The 16,988-nt window shown below is 43.5% G+C and overlaps 1 protein-coding gene across 13 annotated transcripts in view; it reads left to right on the top strand.

Moving 5' to 3' along the window:
* Positions 1 to 16,988, top strand: part of LNX1 (ligand of numb-protein X 1) — a 240,265-nt gene that overhangs the window by 187,541 nt on the left and 35,736 nt on the right. For 10 of the 13 annotated variants that reach the window (XM_021101221.1, XM_021101215.1, XM_021101214.1 and 7 more), the window contains 3 exons: positions 9,020 to 9,261; positions 9,775 to 9,927; positions 16,409 to 16,611. In XM_021101221.1, coding sequence (XP_020956880.1) covers positions 9,020 to 9,261; positions 9,775 to 9,927; positions 16,409 to 16,611 — 598 coding nt within the window. The remainder of the gene's footprint in view (positions 1 to 9,019; positions 9,262 to 9,774; positions 9,928 to 16,408; positions 16,612 to 16,988) is intronic. The other 3 variants (XM_021101222.1, XM_021101224.1, XM_021101223.1) reach the window with 1 other exon arrangement.

The following is a 16,988-nucleotide window of genomic DNA, read 5'->3' as shown; positions in this document are numbered from 1 at the left end:
GTGAGGACAGCCGGAGGCCAGATAAGCAAAGGATGAAGATGAAGGCAGAGTCATGGGGACAGGATACAGGACCTGGCGGGCCATTGGGAGAAACTTGGGTCTTAGTAATATGGAGAGCCATTTTTATACGATCATGCTGGAGTTCCCTTCATGGCTTAGCAGTTAATGAACCCCACTAGGATCCATGAGGATGCAGGTTCGGTCCTTGGCCTCGATCAATGGGTTAAGGATCTGGCGTTGCCATGAGTTTTGGTGTAGGTCACAGATGCGGCTTGGATCTGGCATTGCTGTGGCTGTGGTGTAGGCCAGCAGCTGCAGCTCCAATTCAACCCCTAGCCTGGGAACCTGTATATGCAGCAGGTACAGCCCTAAAAAAAAGGATCATGATGCTGCTGTGTTAAGAATAGGGAAGGGGGCATGAGTGAGAGGCAGGAAAACCTCTCAGGAGGCTGTTGTAATAAGCCAGGTTTTGATGGTGGTGGCTTGGACCAGGGCGGTGGCCATGGAAATGAGACAGGTAGCTGGATTCTGGATATGTCTTGCTTGCTTGGATTGGAAGTGTTGAGAGACAGAAAGGAATCGGGGATGAACAACAGGAAGGTTGTAAGGTGCTATTTAATAAATCAAGGAAGAGGTGGGAAGAGCTGATTTGGCAGGAGGGTTGGGGTGTTTGGATGTGTCAGGTCTGAGATGCCTGTTGGACTTGGGAATGAAGATGTGGGGTGAGCAGCTTGATCCAGGAGTCTGGAGTGCCGAGGGGGCTCCGGACTGGAGTCCAGGCAATGGGAAATGAGAGACCATGGAACCCCACAGCCTGGATTCAGATCCCAGTTTCACTCTGACAGCTAGAAAGGGAAGAAAGCTTTGTTTCCATACACTTGCCTACAAAAGGTGGTTTAAATGACATGGCAGCTGGAACCACAAGAAACCCACTTGTGTAAAGCATAAGGCACAGTACATAATATGTCAGCAGATGTAAGCTGGCCTCTTCTCAGCCCCCTTCTAATTGTCAGACCCTGTGCTGGGGCCATGATGGATATGGCTCAGGGATGACCTGGGATGCTAGCCTGGGGAGTTGGGACTTGACCTTGTAAGCAGTGGGAAATATTTCCATGGGAATTTTTTGAGCAAAAAGAAATTGTGTTGGTGTGGTTGTGGTTAGGGCGAATTGAATGGGAAGGAGCAGTTGAAAGACAGGGAGCCGGGAGATGGGCTAGTGTGTGTTTGCAAAGCCCTGGCAGGTGTGATGTCAGGAGGGCCAGGGTGGGGGCCCCCGGAGATGGAGTCGGGAGCCAGGCACACGTGACCGAGACTCACCCAACAGGCTCCAGGGTCGCCAGCACCCTGGCATAGACTTTCTCTGAGTTGGAGAAAACTGTGGGCTCCTGAGCTCCCAATGACCTGTCTCCCAGTTGCCCTGTCTGAGGTCAAGGATGGAGAGCCTGCCGATCTCCAGCAGAGACTGGGCTCCCAGCTTGGCCCCAGGGAACTTCCTTTGAGCAAAGTTTCAGAGTCCCTTATCCTATTTAGGGGAGCAAATGAAGCCTAAGACCCAGCTAGCAGGGAAATGCACTTTCCTTCAGAGCCCCGGTCTTGATTCTCTGAATCATGTAAATCAATTCTGTGATGCCTGAAAGAGTGAATGCACCCGTTTGGGTTGACTGGCTCCCCTTTCCTGTTATATAATCTTTTCCTGCAAGTGATGGGCTCTCCAGTGTGTGACGTACAGTTGGGATGCTCTCTCCTTCTCGGACGCATTTCTTCATCAGAAATGAAGCTTCGGCAAATTTTGGAAGGGGAGCCTGGTTTGGGGCCGTCTCCCCTGCGTAGGCACGTGCTATCTTCCCCCTCCCCAGCTATGCACCCCGTGGGGAGGGAGGGAGCTTGGTGGGAGAGTGGGAGGAGCGTAGTATTGCTTCCAGAGGACTGAAAAGAGAAATGGGTCTGAACTACCCACACTGACAAGGTTTTTTTCATTCCCAAAGGCCGAAATTTGTCATCCCTTGAGATGGATCTGGCCCACAGATGTGTTTTGTTTGGCCCACGCAATGGTCTTAAACGTTTTGAATTTGTTGCCAACTTTTAAAATCAAGTAATTTCACAGTAAAAACTGTATTTCAGCTTCCAGATTGCTCATTCTAAAACACTGGACCCCTCTTATTTTTTTTTTCCCCCTAAGCTTCATTGAAATTCAGTTGACATAAGGTTCTTTATTAGTTTAAGGTGTACGGTATAACAATTGAACATACATCATGAAATGATGACCACAGAAAATTTAGCAAGTACCCATCAGCTCATATAGATACAAAATTAAAGAACTAGAAAAGTAGGTTTTTTTCTTAGGTTGAGAATTCTTAGGATTTGCTCTTAAAAACTTCTGCTGTATACCATACAGCAGTATGTACACAGCAGTGTTGATTGTATTTACCATGATGTACATTACATCTCTTGTACTTAGTTATCTTATAACGAGAAGCATGGGGAGTTCCCATCCTGGCTCAGGGATAGCAAACTCGACTAGGATCCATGAGGATGTGGGTTCAATCCTAGGCCTCGCTCAGTGAGTTAGGAATCAGCATTGTGGTGAGCTGTGGTGTAGGTTGCAGACCCAGCTCAGATCTGGCATTGCTGTGGCTGTAGTTCCAATTCAACTGCTAGCCTGGGAACTTCCATATTTCATGGGTGTGACCCTAAAAAAGCCAAAAAAAAAGTATACTTTCTGATTGCCTTCTTTCCCTTTCCTCCTATTCCCTACCTCTGGTAACCACAAATCAGTTATTTTTTTTCATTGAGATATAATTGGCATCACACTAGTTTCAAGTTTATAGTTTGAGTTGTAATTTTTATGTATTGCAAAATGATCACTAAAATAAATCTAGTTAACATCTGTTATCATACGTAATTATAAAATTTGTGTGAAAAGACTTACGATTCTTCATATATCTTGGATATTAACCCCCATCAGGTATATGATTTGCAAATATTTTCTCCCATTCAGTAGGTTGCCTTTTCATTTTGTTGATGGTTTTCTTTACTGCGCAGAAGATTTTTAGTTTGATGTAGTGCCATTTGTTTACTTTGTCTTTTTTGGTTTTGGTGATGATTGTTTGAATTTGACACCAAAAGCAAATGTCAAGGAGCTGTTTTCTTTTAGGAGATATGTGGTTTCAGGTTATACATTTCAAGTCTTTAATCTATTTGATTAAGGATTTTTGTGTTTAACGTAAGATTAGCAGTCCAGTTTCATTGTTTTGTGTGTAATGTAAGATAGTGGTCCAGTTTCATTCTTTTGCATCTGTTTGTCCAGTTTTCTCAGCACCATGTATTGAAGAGACTGTCCTTTTCCAATTGTGTATTATTGGCTCCTTTATCATAAGTTAATTGACCACATATGCGTAGGTCTATTTCTCAACTCCCTATTGTTTCCACCTATCTATATCTTGTTCATTCACCAGTACCGTACTGTTTTGATGAGTGTAACTTTGTAATATAGATTGAAGCTAAGGAGCATGATGCAGCTTTGTTCTTCTTTTCTTAATATTGCTTTGTCTATTTGGAGTCTTTTGTGGCTCCATACAGATTTTAGGATTGTTTTGTTCTATTTCTGTGAAAAAATGCTAATGGAACTTTGATAGAGATTACACTGACCCTGTAGATAGCTTTGGGTAGTATGGACATTTTACCAGTATTTTTTCAATCCATGAGCACACAGTATTTTTCCATTTATTTACATCATGATCAATTTCTTTCATCAATGTCTTATAGTTTTTAGCTTACAGATCTTTCATTTCCTTGATTAAATTTATCCCTGGGTATTTTATTCTTTTTCATGCAATTGTGAATGGGATTATTAATTTCTCTTTCTGGTAATTCTTTATTAGTGTATAGAAATGCAACAAATATTTATGTATTGATTTTTGTATCTTGCAACTTTTCTGAATTTATTAGTTCTAACAGATTTGTGTGTGTGTGTGGAACCTTTGAAGTTTTCTCTATGTGTTATCATGTCATTGCAAAGAGTAGCAGTTCTAGTTCTCCTCTCCAATATGGACAACTTTTATTTCTTGACTAATTGCTCTTGGGCTGGTCTTCTTGAGGCAACAATCTGCAAAGTTCTGTAAGAGTTGCTGCAGCCTTAAAATGGACCAGCACTGCTCATTACCACCCCCACTCAGCCTGATTAGCATATGAGTTTGCAAGCCCTGGTTTCAAGTAAGAGCAGACTGGGCAATTAATGAACTCAATATGAGAGCAGACTCAATGTTTACCTAATTCAGAAGTGAACCACGAAAGAAAGAATGTGAGGGAAGTTAGAAGGATCAAAGGCAGCTTGTGTAGTTACCCAGACTGTTATTATGAGGGTATTGATGCTTGACTTCTCATGGACAACTTTTATCTTTCTATCATCAGAAGGGAGCTCTCCCCTGCAAACCAGGTTGTGCCACCCAGTTGGCTGAGCTCAGCAGAGAAATATCCTGTCAGAGCCTCTGTAAAGTATGCTTGTGGTCCTTCCTGCTTCAGGTCAACCCCCTTAGTCGTGAACTCATGAACTCAGGAATTCTGCAAGAAGGAGGTTCATTTACTTTCTCCCTCTTTCTTTCAAAAAGACAAAAATTCCATGGCGTACCCAGTGTCAGCATTCTTATATTAAGACAGATTTGCCTCTGCTCACTTTGATATAGAAGCTTGGGATCTCGACTCTGTTATTAAAAAAACCGTTTTTCAGAGATGCTTGGAACAGATGGCATATCCAAAGTGGTTGAAAAATGGTTTTCCACGTTCCTTGTGTTCATCCTTCAAGTTCATGGCCGTCACCCATCACCACCTGAGAGTACTTAGTGCTCAGGATAACTAAAGGGAGAATAAATCCTGCTTGCTTTGAACACAACCCAGGGTTCAGTGTATGTTGCTGTCCTGGCCAAGGCTAATCAGCTCTTTTCCATTTCTCCCCCATGTTGTGTCTGTAAATCAAGAGGCCCCAGTATTAGTCAACACAAAAGAGATAATTAGTGAGTACAAGCTGCTACCTTCATAGATCACCCTATACCTCAGTTCAAGCTAAGCCAAAAAGCTGAAACAAGAAGCATTGCACAAGCATGAGTTAGTAGAGCCTTCTTTACCAAAGGCTTATGAGTCTGAATATTTAAATCTAGACTCTCTACTCTCATATCCAGCTATTTTATGGAAATCTGTGACATGAGGCCAAAGAGCAGGCTACTTATCCATTTTATGAGGTTTTTCCTTTCCTGAACTGAAATATGACTTTGGAAGCCCGAGGACGTGAAACAGCAATGGTAAAGTTTTGGGATTTGGAGATGTTCAGCTATCTTATAACTTCTCACAGATGTGGCAGCTGAATAAGATGCTACTTTTTTCCACTGGGATATGCTATGTCCCCATAGAAAGCCATGGCTTGTGCCTTGGCCAGCCATTCGTCCAATTGGAAAATTCATTTCCTGCTCTGGCAGGGTACAGGGTCAAGGGCCTTGCTGCCACAAGAAATGAAAGACTGGTCCCAGTCCAGTGAATAGTCTAGGAACTTCCCTTCCCATGAATGGCGAACCTGATACCCCTGGCTTACATAGAAGTGTTCCACTCATGTATTTATGACTTTGGAGCCACTCAAATACACACTGGCTTTTATTTCTTTCCATTACACAGTGTTTCTTCCAATTTTTGTGTTTCTCATATCAACCACTTTACTCTTTTTAAGCAGAACAATTCAAAGCCAAAGTAGCTAATCAGAACAGTAATAGCTCACCAAGTCAAGCAGGGAGCTTGTACTTTTTCGGGGAAGGAAAGACTAGCGTTAGAAGCTGGAGGCCTGTTTCATCTTCTATAAGAGAAGGATATTAAGGCTGTATAATCAGAGTCCTTTACTACTAATATTAAAACCACATTTCATCAAATCCAAGGCACCGTTCATTACCAGAAGCATCATATTTTATGTGCCAGCAAAAGATAATTTTTAAAAACTGCTATTGGTTAAACCATCCCCAAACACCTTTAAAGCTGTTCCTGTGATGTCTGGATGGGTGTCAGATCAGACTTTGAAATCGGTTCAGATAAATTTGGTGACCTCTCCTGCCCTCTAGTTGTGTTGTTTGGCATGAAAGAGGCCAACTCTTTCTAATGATCTCTATAACAAGATGTGACACCACTTTTCATCTCCTCGGGGGTATCTTTCTTTCTACACAAATAAAACATTTGCTTGTCTCTCTGCAAGAAAATAGGAAATGGCTGTTCTCCTTCTAATGACAAATATTTACATCACCGAAATCAAATTTACATGCTGTTGCTCTGTTTCCGAGACTTGCTATATATACAGTAACTTTTCATTCCAAGGCCAAATCGTGATGTAGTCTTTTCTAAGACATTTAACAGCAATTAAACTCAATGGCATAGTATCAAGAGTGGACACGACTCAGTGGAAGGGACAAGATGGACATCTGTGACCATGTTTGCCACTCTCAGACAGTGGCATCTGTGTCATGACAGCAGCTTGGCAACTGAAGCCTGAAGACTCCATCAATCACCCATGCATCTTAATTTCAGATGTTAAAATGTGAAAAAACAGGCATCTTAGAACATCTGAATTACGGAAGTAGCTACAGCCTGTTAGGAACTTACTTGGCACAGTACTAGCCCCTGATATGACTTAACAACCACCAGACTTCACAGCAACCCAAGAGGTATGCGCAGATTAGAAAGGTGAACTAGGGAGTTTCTGCTTTGGCACAATGGGGTTGGCAGTGTCTCTGCATCGCCAGCACACAGGTTTGATCCCCGGCCTGGCACAGTGAGTTAAAGGATCTGGCATTGCTACAGCCAAAACATGAGTCGAAACAGAGGCTCAGATCCATCCCTGGCCTGGGAACTCCATATGTCATGGGGTAACCAAAAAAGAAAAAATTAATAATAATAAAAGAAGGCAAGACAGCCCTATTCACAACAGCCAAGACATGGAAACAACCCAAATGTCCATATACAGATGATTGGATTATGAAGATGTGGTATATATACACAATGAAATACTACTCAGCCATAAAAAGAACAAAATAATGCCATTTGCAGCAACATGAATGGGACTAGAGACTCTCATACTGAGTGAAGTAAGTCAGAAAGAGAAAGACAAATACCATATGATATCACATATCTGGAATCTAATACACAGCACAAATGAACCTTTCCACAGAAAAGAAAATCATGGACTTGGAGAATAGACTGTGGTTGCCGAGAGGGAGGGAGTAGGGTGGATGGGGAGCTTGGGTAACTAGATGCAAACTCCTGCCTTTGGAATGGATTAGCAATGAGATCCTGCTATGTAGCGCTGGGAACTATGTCTAATCACTTATGATGGAGCACGATACTGTGAGAAAATAGAATGTGTACATGTATGTGTAACTGGGTCACCATGCTGTACAGTAGAAAAAAAACTGTATTGGGGAAATAAATAAATTTAAAAAAAAAAAAAGGTAGCAAGAAAGCTGAACCAGGTTAAAAAGTTGTCTCAGATGTGAGTTCCTATTGTAGCTCAGCAGGTTAAGAACCTGACTAGTATTCATGAAGACACAGGTTCAACCCCTGGCCTCCCTCAGTGGGTTAAGGATCTGGTGTTGCCGTGAACTGTAGCATAGGTTGCAGATGCAGCTTGGATCCTGTGTTGCTGTGACTGTGGTGTGCACCAAAATCTGCAGCTCTGATTCGACCCCTAGCCTGAGAACTTCCATATGCCATAGGTGTTCACCACCCCCCAAAAAAAAGCCAAAAAAATTGTCCCAGAATACACAACTAGGCAAATTGCAGAACAAGTGTTACCATCCAGATAAGAGGTCCTTCTATCCAGCAGCTCTATGGTTCTGTGGGCCACATATAAATCACGTGTGTACCAATTTCAGATTGCATTGAAATCTGAATCTTTGGTTCCATTTATAATGGGTTCCATTTATTTTATCACTCCAAATAGTCTCTCAAGGGGTTATATAAAATATCGCAACCGTATAAAGTTTTCTGTAATGAGATGATAAAAATAATTTATAACTTAGCGTCCATTATGTGCAAGTGGCCACTTCGTAGAGGGACTCACCCACTTGATGTCAGCCGGCTGGGCGGATGCTAACCACTGGGAAGCTGGAGTGGCCGTCTGTGGCTACTTCCTCCCCACAATGCAATGAGAGGGTTAAGTCCTCGCCATTTTCTGATCAAAACACTACCTAAGAGCTGAGACCATTTGCCCAGCGGCAACGGAAGTGAATTCCTAGCAAAATATGGACCTAGATCAGCTCAGACACTTAGGCTTACTCTTTACAGTGGATGGTCAATAGGCTTACTCTTTATGGTGGATGATGAATGGATATAGACAATCTTTTTTTTTAAAGACCATAAGTAGTGTTTTACTTCCAATGTTAGAAGACATGACCATTTTTTCATGCATGGGGACCACATGTGGTCTTTGGTCCTGGCCACTCTGAGACCAGCCCAGAGGGAGAGAATGGAGCCCAGGAAGGCTGCCTCTAGAGAATGCAATGCTGAGCAGACTCCTGTGGCTTTGCAGTGAGGGCACTTCCTTTTCTGTGGACAGTTAAATATGGAATCTGGTGGAGTTTTTGTATTTATGTTCAGTGGTTAGGGAAGTAAGTCCAAAAGAAAGGACTGAAAAGGGTGACTAAGGACTTTCATGGTCAAAATAAACACCAGCAAGAAGGAGTACCATGGCCAAATAGTTGAAGACTTCCAGCTTCTAGCCCTAGTCTTGTAGACCCCAGGACAACTCTCATAATTTGCATTCCGGGGGGCCAGTGTAGAGGGGACTTGAAGAGCATGCAACAGTTTTAAAACTGTTCTCAAGTTTTTCATTCATTTGGTTGGCAAGTGTACATTGACTTACCCCCATGTGAAAAGGGAGGGGGTCGGGGGTGAGCAAATCCATTTCCAAGGGTCATTCAAGCATATGTTCTTGAGGAGCCCTGGTTGAACCATGCGCAAAGCCGCCTCTGACCTCCTGCTGGTTTTGTGACAGCTGTAAAGGTGCCTCCCACTACGGCCTCACCAAAGACAGGAAGAGGCGCTCCCAGGATGGCTGTCCCGACGGCTGTGCCAGCCTCACGGCCACAGCGCTCTCCCCAGAGGCTTCTGCAGCTGCCACCATCTCCTTAATGACAGACGAGCCTGGCCTAGACAACCCTGCCTACGTGTCCACAGCGGAGGACGGTCAGCCAGCCACGGGGCCCCTGGACTCTGGCCGGAGCAACCGAACGCGGGGTGAGTCAAAGGGGTGATTGTCCGGGAATGGACTCCTTTACCTCAGGATTGCCCCCTGGGGAATAGTCACTGTGGAAAGTTCTAGAAATGTTTTTTTAAGGGGAAAGCATTCTGGTAGTTTTGGCAGCAACCCCACGTCCAATTCTCCAAAGTGAAATGAAACCGCGAGGATCTCAGATCATTAAAAATGTGTGTAATCTGACGTGGTGAAAGGGGCTGAAGCTAGACCTCATGATTCATCACTCCTGCAGTGTCGGTGTCGTACCTTCCCGTCCATGCAGAGAAAAGTGCCCTTACAGGTCCAAGCAGCCTGGGGAAAAAAGACAAGGTTTTTACACCAGGCATCTGTATTTCACTGTAGAAAACAGAGAAGATACAGATAAGCCAAGTCTATCATCCACCACCTAGAAGTAGTTGCTGTTCGCGTTCTATTGTATGTGTCTCACCAGCCACTAAAAGAGGGCTTCTAGGAACGCATAGCTTCTCTCCCTCCCTTCTCTGTCCCATCCTCAGCACGGCCCTTTGAGCGATCCACCATCAGAAGCAGATCTTTTAAAAAAATAAACCGAGCTTTGAGTGTTCTTCGAAGGACAAAGAGTGGAAGTACAGTTGCCAACCAATCCGACCAGGGCAGAGAGGATTCTGAAAACACCACCGCCCCTGACAGTAAGTGGCCTCCCAGAGAGGCGGGGCGGGGGTGGGCTGGGCTGGGCTTCCAGAGTGACCTCGGGCTGAATTGTGGCAATCAGACCACCATGTGCTCCCTATGACACCTCTCTTCCCGAGGGCATAAATATTGTTTGCTTTGATTGATCCTACTTTTTGCATAAGACAGAAATTATTGATCTCTTTTTACATAGATCAAGGGAAAAGTTTCTGGAATCCTCATGCTAGTTTAGTGCACGTAAAAGAGTAATATAGTTGAGCAAAAAGCATTAGAACAGTACCTGGCACATAGTAAATGCTATATAAGTATTTACTTATTTATTTTGTCTTTTGCCTTTTTTTTAGGGTGGCACCCGCGGCATATGGAGTTTCCCAGGCTAAGGGTATAATTGGAGCTGTAGCTGCCAGCCTACGCCGGAGCCACAGCAACGCGGGATCTGAGCCACGTCTGTGACCTACATCATGGCTCATGGCAATGCCAGATCCTTAACCCACTGAGCAAGGGCAGGGATCAAACCTGCCACCTCATGGTTCCTAGTCGGATTCATTTCCGCTGTGCCACGACGGGAACTCCTATAAGTATTTATTCTTATTACAATCATGTGTGTGTGTGGTTCTGAGTGTTTTCCATGCATTAGCTCGTTTAATCCTCACAACAACCCTGTGAGGTAGCTACTATTATTATCCCTGTTTCACAGATGAGGAAGCTGAGGCACCAGGAGGTTACTTAGCTTGTCCAAATTGCCTTTCTAAACTTGGAATCCAGGTGATGTGGCTCTAGAGACCATGAAAGGAAGTCATTGGATCTTCGATCTTATGTGTTTTCCCTAATATAAATGGAGCTGAAAAAATACCAGTCTTGTCCTTTCTTTTCATCTTGTATTAGAATTTAACTGCAGTAAGAATAAAAGCTAAAAAAAAAAAAAAAAAAAAATGAGTTCCCATCGTGGCTCAGTGGTGGCAAACCCAAGATCCATGAGGATGCAGGTTCAGTCCCTTGGTCTTGCTCAGTGGGTTAAGGATGTGGCTTTGTCATGAGCTGTGGTGTAGGTCGCAGGTGCAGCTGGGATCCTATGTTGCTGTGGCTGTGGCTGGCAGCTGTAGCTCCAATTCAACCCCTAGCCTGGGAACTTTCAGATACTGCCCTAAAAAACAAAACAAAACCAAAAAAGCACTACCTGGCATGCAGGAAAGCTCAATTCTAAGTCATGTAGAAGTCACAATGCTGAGGGATAGGTTTCATGATTCTCATTTTACAGAAGAAGAAACTGAGACTGAGAGAGATTGGGTAACTAGCCCAAAGTAACCCAGCTAGAAAATGGCTGGTAAAATAGGATTTCACTTGGGTTCTCTGGCTTCAGAGCCCACACATTTATCCACTGGATTAAGTGCCCTCCTCTCCTTCAAGCTTGGGAAGTACATCCCAAACCACTGTCTTGGTCGTACCCTCAGAGAATCGTGGGCAGTCTTGTAAGACCCCTGCTTATCCTTTCTCACCCGGTACACACACCCCATATGCTCTAACTACTCTGAATTTATTCTGATCTTATAAGTACAGTGTCTTTCTCTTACTTCCATGTTGTTATCCATCTTGTACTCCACTCTCCTTCAGCTGGCATCCTAATTCCTCTCTCCTAGCTTAGCATATTTGCCTCCTCCTGGAAGCCCTCCCTGACTTAGTCCCCTTTCCATTATGTTCTCAAAGTGCCTATATGTCTGTCATAGCAGTGTCACCTTCACTGCAACTGTGATCAATCAGGGCAGGGATTCTTAATCCGTGTCTTTGTATTCTCAATGTCAAGCACAATATCTGGCACACTATAGTTTTCCCTGAATGTTTCTGCAATGAAGAAAAGGATTATAATTTCCTCTCTGCCAGTCTTCCCCTCTTATTAAAGGCTCCTTAGTTCCAGTCTATATAAAGTTTTCTCCAGTCTGAATAAGATGGATTTGCATGTTTATTGCAGAAACTTTTAAAATAAAAGATTACTGGAGTTCCCACTGTGGTGCAGCAGGACTGGCAGTTGTGTTGGGAGTGCTGGGATGCAGGTTCAGTCTCCAGCCCAGGATAGTGGGTTAAGGATCTGGTGTTGCCACAGCTGCAGCTCAGGTCACAACTGTGGCTTGTATCTGATCCCTGGCCCAGGAACGCCATATGCTGTGGGCTGTCCAAAAAAATAAAATAATATTGATTACTATGTATTGGGCATTGACCTAGATGTTACACCTTTTTTAATTGAAGTATAATTGATTTACAATATTATATTAGTTTCAGATGTACAACAAAGTGATTCAATTTTTTTATAGATTATACTCCATTTAAAGTTATTATAAAATAAGGGCTATGGTCCTTGTGCCATGTAATATATTCTTATAGCTTATTTATTTCCTACATAATATTTATACCTCTTAATTCTCTTCCTCTGTGTGTCTCTCCCCTTTCCCTCTCCCCACTGATAACCACTACTTTGATCTCTGTATCTGTGAAACTGCTTCTGTTTTGTTTGTTGTGTTTTTTAGATTCCACATGTAAGTGATAACATAACAGTATTTGTCTTTTTCTGTGTGACTTATTTCAGGTCCATCTACATTGTGGCAAATGGCAGAATTTCATTCTTTTTATGGCTGAGTAGTATTCCATTTTATATGTACATACCACATCTTTATCCTTCCGTCTGCTGATAGATACTTAGGTTGCTTCCATAATTTAGCTATCTTGGTAAATAGTGCTGCAATGAACATTGGGGTGTGTGTATCTTTTCATATGAACGTTTTCATTTTCTAAGGATATATACCCAAGAGCAGAATTGCTGGATCACATGGTAGTTCTATTTTTAGTTATTTGAAGAATCTGTTTTCTGTAGTGGCTGCATCAATTTCTATGCCCATAAAATGTGTACCAGTCTTCCCTTTTTGCCACATCCTCACCAACATTTGTTATTTGAAGACTTTTTAACAATAACCATTCTGACAGGTATGAGGTGATTAGCAATGTTGAGCATCTTTTCATGTACCTGTTGGCCATCTGTATATCTTCTTTGGAAAAACACCTATTCATGTCTTCTACCCATTTTCTGATCAGGTGGTTTGGGGTTTTTTTGATATTGAGTTGTTTGCGCTGTTTATATATTTAGGCTCTGTACTTTTATACAATGATTATAAAAACTAGTTACTGACTTCAAGGGGTTTGTTCAAGACTAAAAGTAAATAAAATACCAAGAATAAGATATAAATAAATGACAGTGGCAGCCATAGAGAGAGGAACATCACTTCCCAGCAAGACAGTGTTATCTGTGTTTAAGGATCGGTTTATGATCTAGATGGGCATTGCGATGTCCAACTGTGTGTTGGAAAGTAGTGGGAGATGAGGCGCAAGCCAGATTAACAGGGTCCTGGATGCCAGTTAGGAGTCTTGACTGGGGGCAGTAAATACACCTGAGAGCCTTTGCTTAGAGTTATAGCAGGATTGAAGCTATGCTGCATCAAGATGAAGATGGAAGCCATATTATGTGTGCAGGGGGCTTCGAGTGGAAGAGACTGGGTCTCCGTGGGTGCTCCAAGAAGCTATTATTCCACAACAGGGTGAGGTGTTAAGACTTAGTGATGCTGGTAATAATGTTTTTATAGGATTTGTGAGACAACAAATATTTCAGAAATAGACTTAGGGTCTTATCGCTTAGTAACCTTGCAGTTAGTCTGGTGAACTCCCGTGGCATGGTTTACCATTCTTTTCATATTGGTAAAGAGACTGCCTTCACTCCTTATCAGCTGTGTGACCTGGCCGGGTTACTCTACTACTTCTCTAAGCTTTAGTATTTCATTGTCTAAACATACAGGGATAATAAACAACTCTAGTTCAAAGAGTTGTTGTGAAGACTCAACAAAACTACACATTCGGATTGCTTAGCTAGGAGTTCTCTTATGGCACGGTGGGTTAAGGATCTGGTGTTGTCACTGCAGCGGCTTGGGTTGGTGCTGTGGCTCGGGTTTGGTCTCTGGCTCAGGAATGTCCCTGTGCTGTGGGCGTGGCCAAAAAAATTTCTTAGTTCAGTGGTCAGCCTATAATAAACACTCAGTGGCTAATAATATTATATCCCTTAGTCCTTAGGTAAGAACACAGTATTGAACAACTCTCTTTCCAGACCAGCCCCAGGTTGGCAGATTAAAAATTACTTTAACTCTCCAAGGTCACTGTGGTCTCATTGGTGTGGCTAATTAACATTTCCACATGTGACTGGGTATGTCCTTAGCAAAATCAAATCAAACATCCTTGATGGGTTTAGATTTGGCAGCATGGTTTTGGTAAATCTATAGGAAGAAAGAGTAGTGGCGGGAGTAGGGGGAGGAGAGCCAGACAATCAGCTTTGATGATTATTTCCAAATCGTTCCTTGCTCAGAATGATTTTTTTAAAGAATTTCCATTCCCTTGTTACCATTCCTGCTCCAACAAATACTTGTGGATAGAGCTTACTTAATGTAATCAAAGCAGTTTAAATGTTAATTGAACTCGATCAGCCAAGCTGCTATTAGCACCAGGAGCTCACAGATGAAGGTGGCTGCCCACAGCCTTACAGCAAAGCCCAATTGCTTACATGAAATTGAATCCCAGTGGGGGTGAAGGACCCACATTTACAAGGTCTCAGGCCTCCTTTGGCTGCTAAATTCCTTTGTTTATCATGTTCTACCATACTTCGAAATAATTTGATTGATTGATTGACTGATTTTTTTTACACATATAATGATTTTTTTTCCATGATAGCTGGTTTACAGGGTTCTGTCAATTTTCCACTGTACAGCATAATTGAAATTATTTTAATTCTGTGTTGTTCCTAGAGAGTTGAGTGCTTGTTAATGAACTCATGGTTCATTAGGGAAAATGGAACCAGGGTCATGGGTTTTGAAAATAGTCACAAAGAGTGTTTTCTGTAGAACCAGGCCCGCAGTTATGTGATCTTTCCAGATGACATAATTACGGGAGAATCTTAGGGCAAAGGCAGCTGTCAGCAGCTCCTGGTGACAGACCCGTCTCTGCCCTCAGCATCCAAACACGAGCCTCAAGCAACTGGGGAGGAGCTGGCCTGCATTTCCTGGTGTCCCCTCAGTACATTCTATTCCAGCCAAGGTGGACAATGGTGCCAGTGGGTGCTGCTGGCTTCTGGGTCTATAGGGCAGGCCCCCTGTGGGACTGTTGCTAGCTCTGAATTCCTGCCTCCCAGGGAATCTGAGGGAGAGTACCCGGGTAGGGGGTCCTCAGAGCCCTGGGTTCTGACCTGGCTCTGAGGACCACCTATCTGCAGCCAGCCGGTCGTGTCACTTCCCCTCTCTGATTTCACACATCCTCACTTGTGAAATAAAGGGTTTACTGTCACTGTCAAATGGCACAGCTAGAAAAGCCTAATGGGATGCGGGCAGGCAGGCCTTGAAAGATTTTATGGAGAAAGATGAGTCCTCAGAGAACAGGTGAAGTTTGAAAGCACCAGCCCAGATCTGAATCTCCCTTTGCCTCTGGATTCAGTGATGCAGGTGAGTCAGGGACAAACCTCTTGATGACACCAACTAGGCATGTCCCTCTTACCTTGATCATGACTTCCCTGTGCCAACAACAGGGTCCAGCAAGGAGGGAGGACTGGAGATGCCCTAGACCTGAAAAGTAGGGCCTCCTAGAAGGAAATCTTCAAAATGACCCCAAGAGAGCAGAAGTACAGGCTTGTTCTGTTTGCCCCCTTGATAAGAAAGTGATCAAACTGTGGTCCATTCCATAATGAATGTATGACCATTCAGTCATTCCTCTTCACTCAGTGAATATCCACTGAAGTCTCCTGTACACAGAGGTCTGTGCATAGAACCACAGAACCAAAATTATGTCCTTAATGGGGTCCCCGTCACAGCTCATGGGGTTGGGAACCCAACTGGTATCCATGAGGATGAGGGTTCAATCCCTGGCCTCACTCAATGGGTTAAGGACCCAGCATTGCCGTGAGTCATGATGGAGGTCACAGACATGGCTTGGATCTGGTGTTGCTGTGGTGTAGGCCAGCAGCTGCAGCTCTGATTCAACTCCTGGCCCGGGAACTATGTCCTTAAGGAATTATGTCCTTAAGGATCTTGGAGTCCAGTGAGGAGGGGGTATGGGAAATGAGTGTGAATAATAACAGAGGCTCGGTGCCATGGGAAATAGAGAGAAAGCTTTATGGGAACTGGGGCATTTAGAGAGAATAGGGAAAAGAGGGATCTGGGTAGAGTTTAACTGGAAGGGATCATTTCATGCAGGCCTTGAAGGAAAAATTGGGTTGAGGCCTAGAATGGAAAACATTCCAGGCAGAGAAACTTATGCTGGCACAGAGGCAGGAAGATGGAAAACATGTACGAGGAACGAAGAATAGTTTAGTTTGGCTGCAACCAAAGCTTGGCAAGGAGAAGAGTGGCTGGAAATGTCCGTTGGGTGGGTGTCTTAAATAAACACTGTCTCTGTCCATTTTAGTCTTTCCAAGGTTGTATCACCTGATTCCAGATGGTGAAATTACCAGCATCAAGATCAATCGCGTGGATCCCAATGAAAACCTCTCCATTAGGCTGGTGGGAGGCAGCGAAACCCCCCTGGTCCATATCATTATCCAGCACATTTATCGTGATGGGGTGATTGCCAGAGACGGCCGGCTACTGCCAGGAGACATCATCCTAAAGGTAGAGACCATGGCTTTGGAGCCTTCTTAATAAAAGTCACTTTAGAGAAGATGGATGGATGGATGGACGGACGGATGGTTGAATGGATGGTTGAATGGATGGATGGGTAACACACTCATTAAATGTGGAACCGTCACTTTCCATAGTTATTATGTTATATGACTCTTCTTACAAGATTTGTGATTTGAGATCAGTCTTTGCCCTTCTGTCCTTCTTGTTCTTTTGCTCTCTCCTTCTCTCTCTGTATAAGTACTGTCTCTGTATCATTTTGTCTGTCTTCCTCCATCTCCCTTCTCCTGTCTCCCCTCCCTTATCTCTCCTCCCCCTCCTTATCTCTTCCTTCGTCTCCTCCTCCTCCTCTTCCCCCCACCACTTCC

The sequence above is a fragment of the Sus scrofa genome, chromosome 8 (assembly GCF_000003025.6).
Source record: "Sus scrofa isolate TJ Tabasco breed Duroc chromosome 8, Sscrofa11.1, whole genome shotgun sequence".
Lineage (NCBI taxonomy): Eukaryota > Metazoa > Chordata > Mammalia > Artiodactyla > Suidae > Sus > Sus scrofa.
Note: the sequence above shows the minus strand (reverse complement) of the source record. Positions and strands in the feature narration are given on the sequence as shown.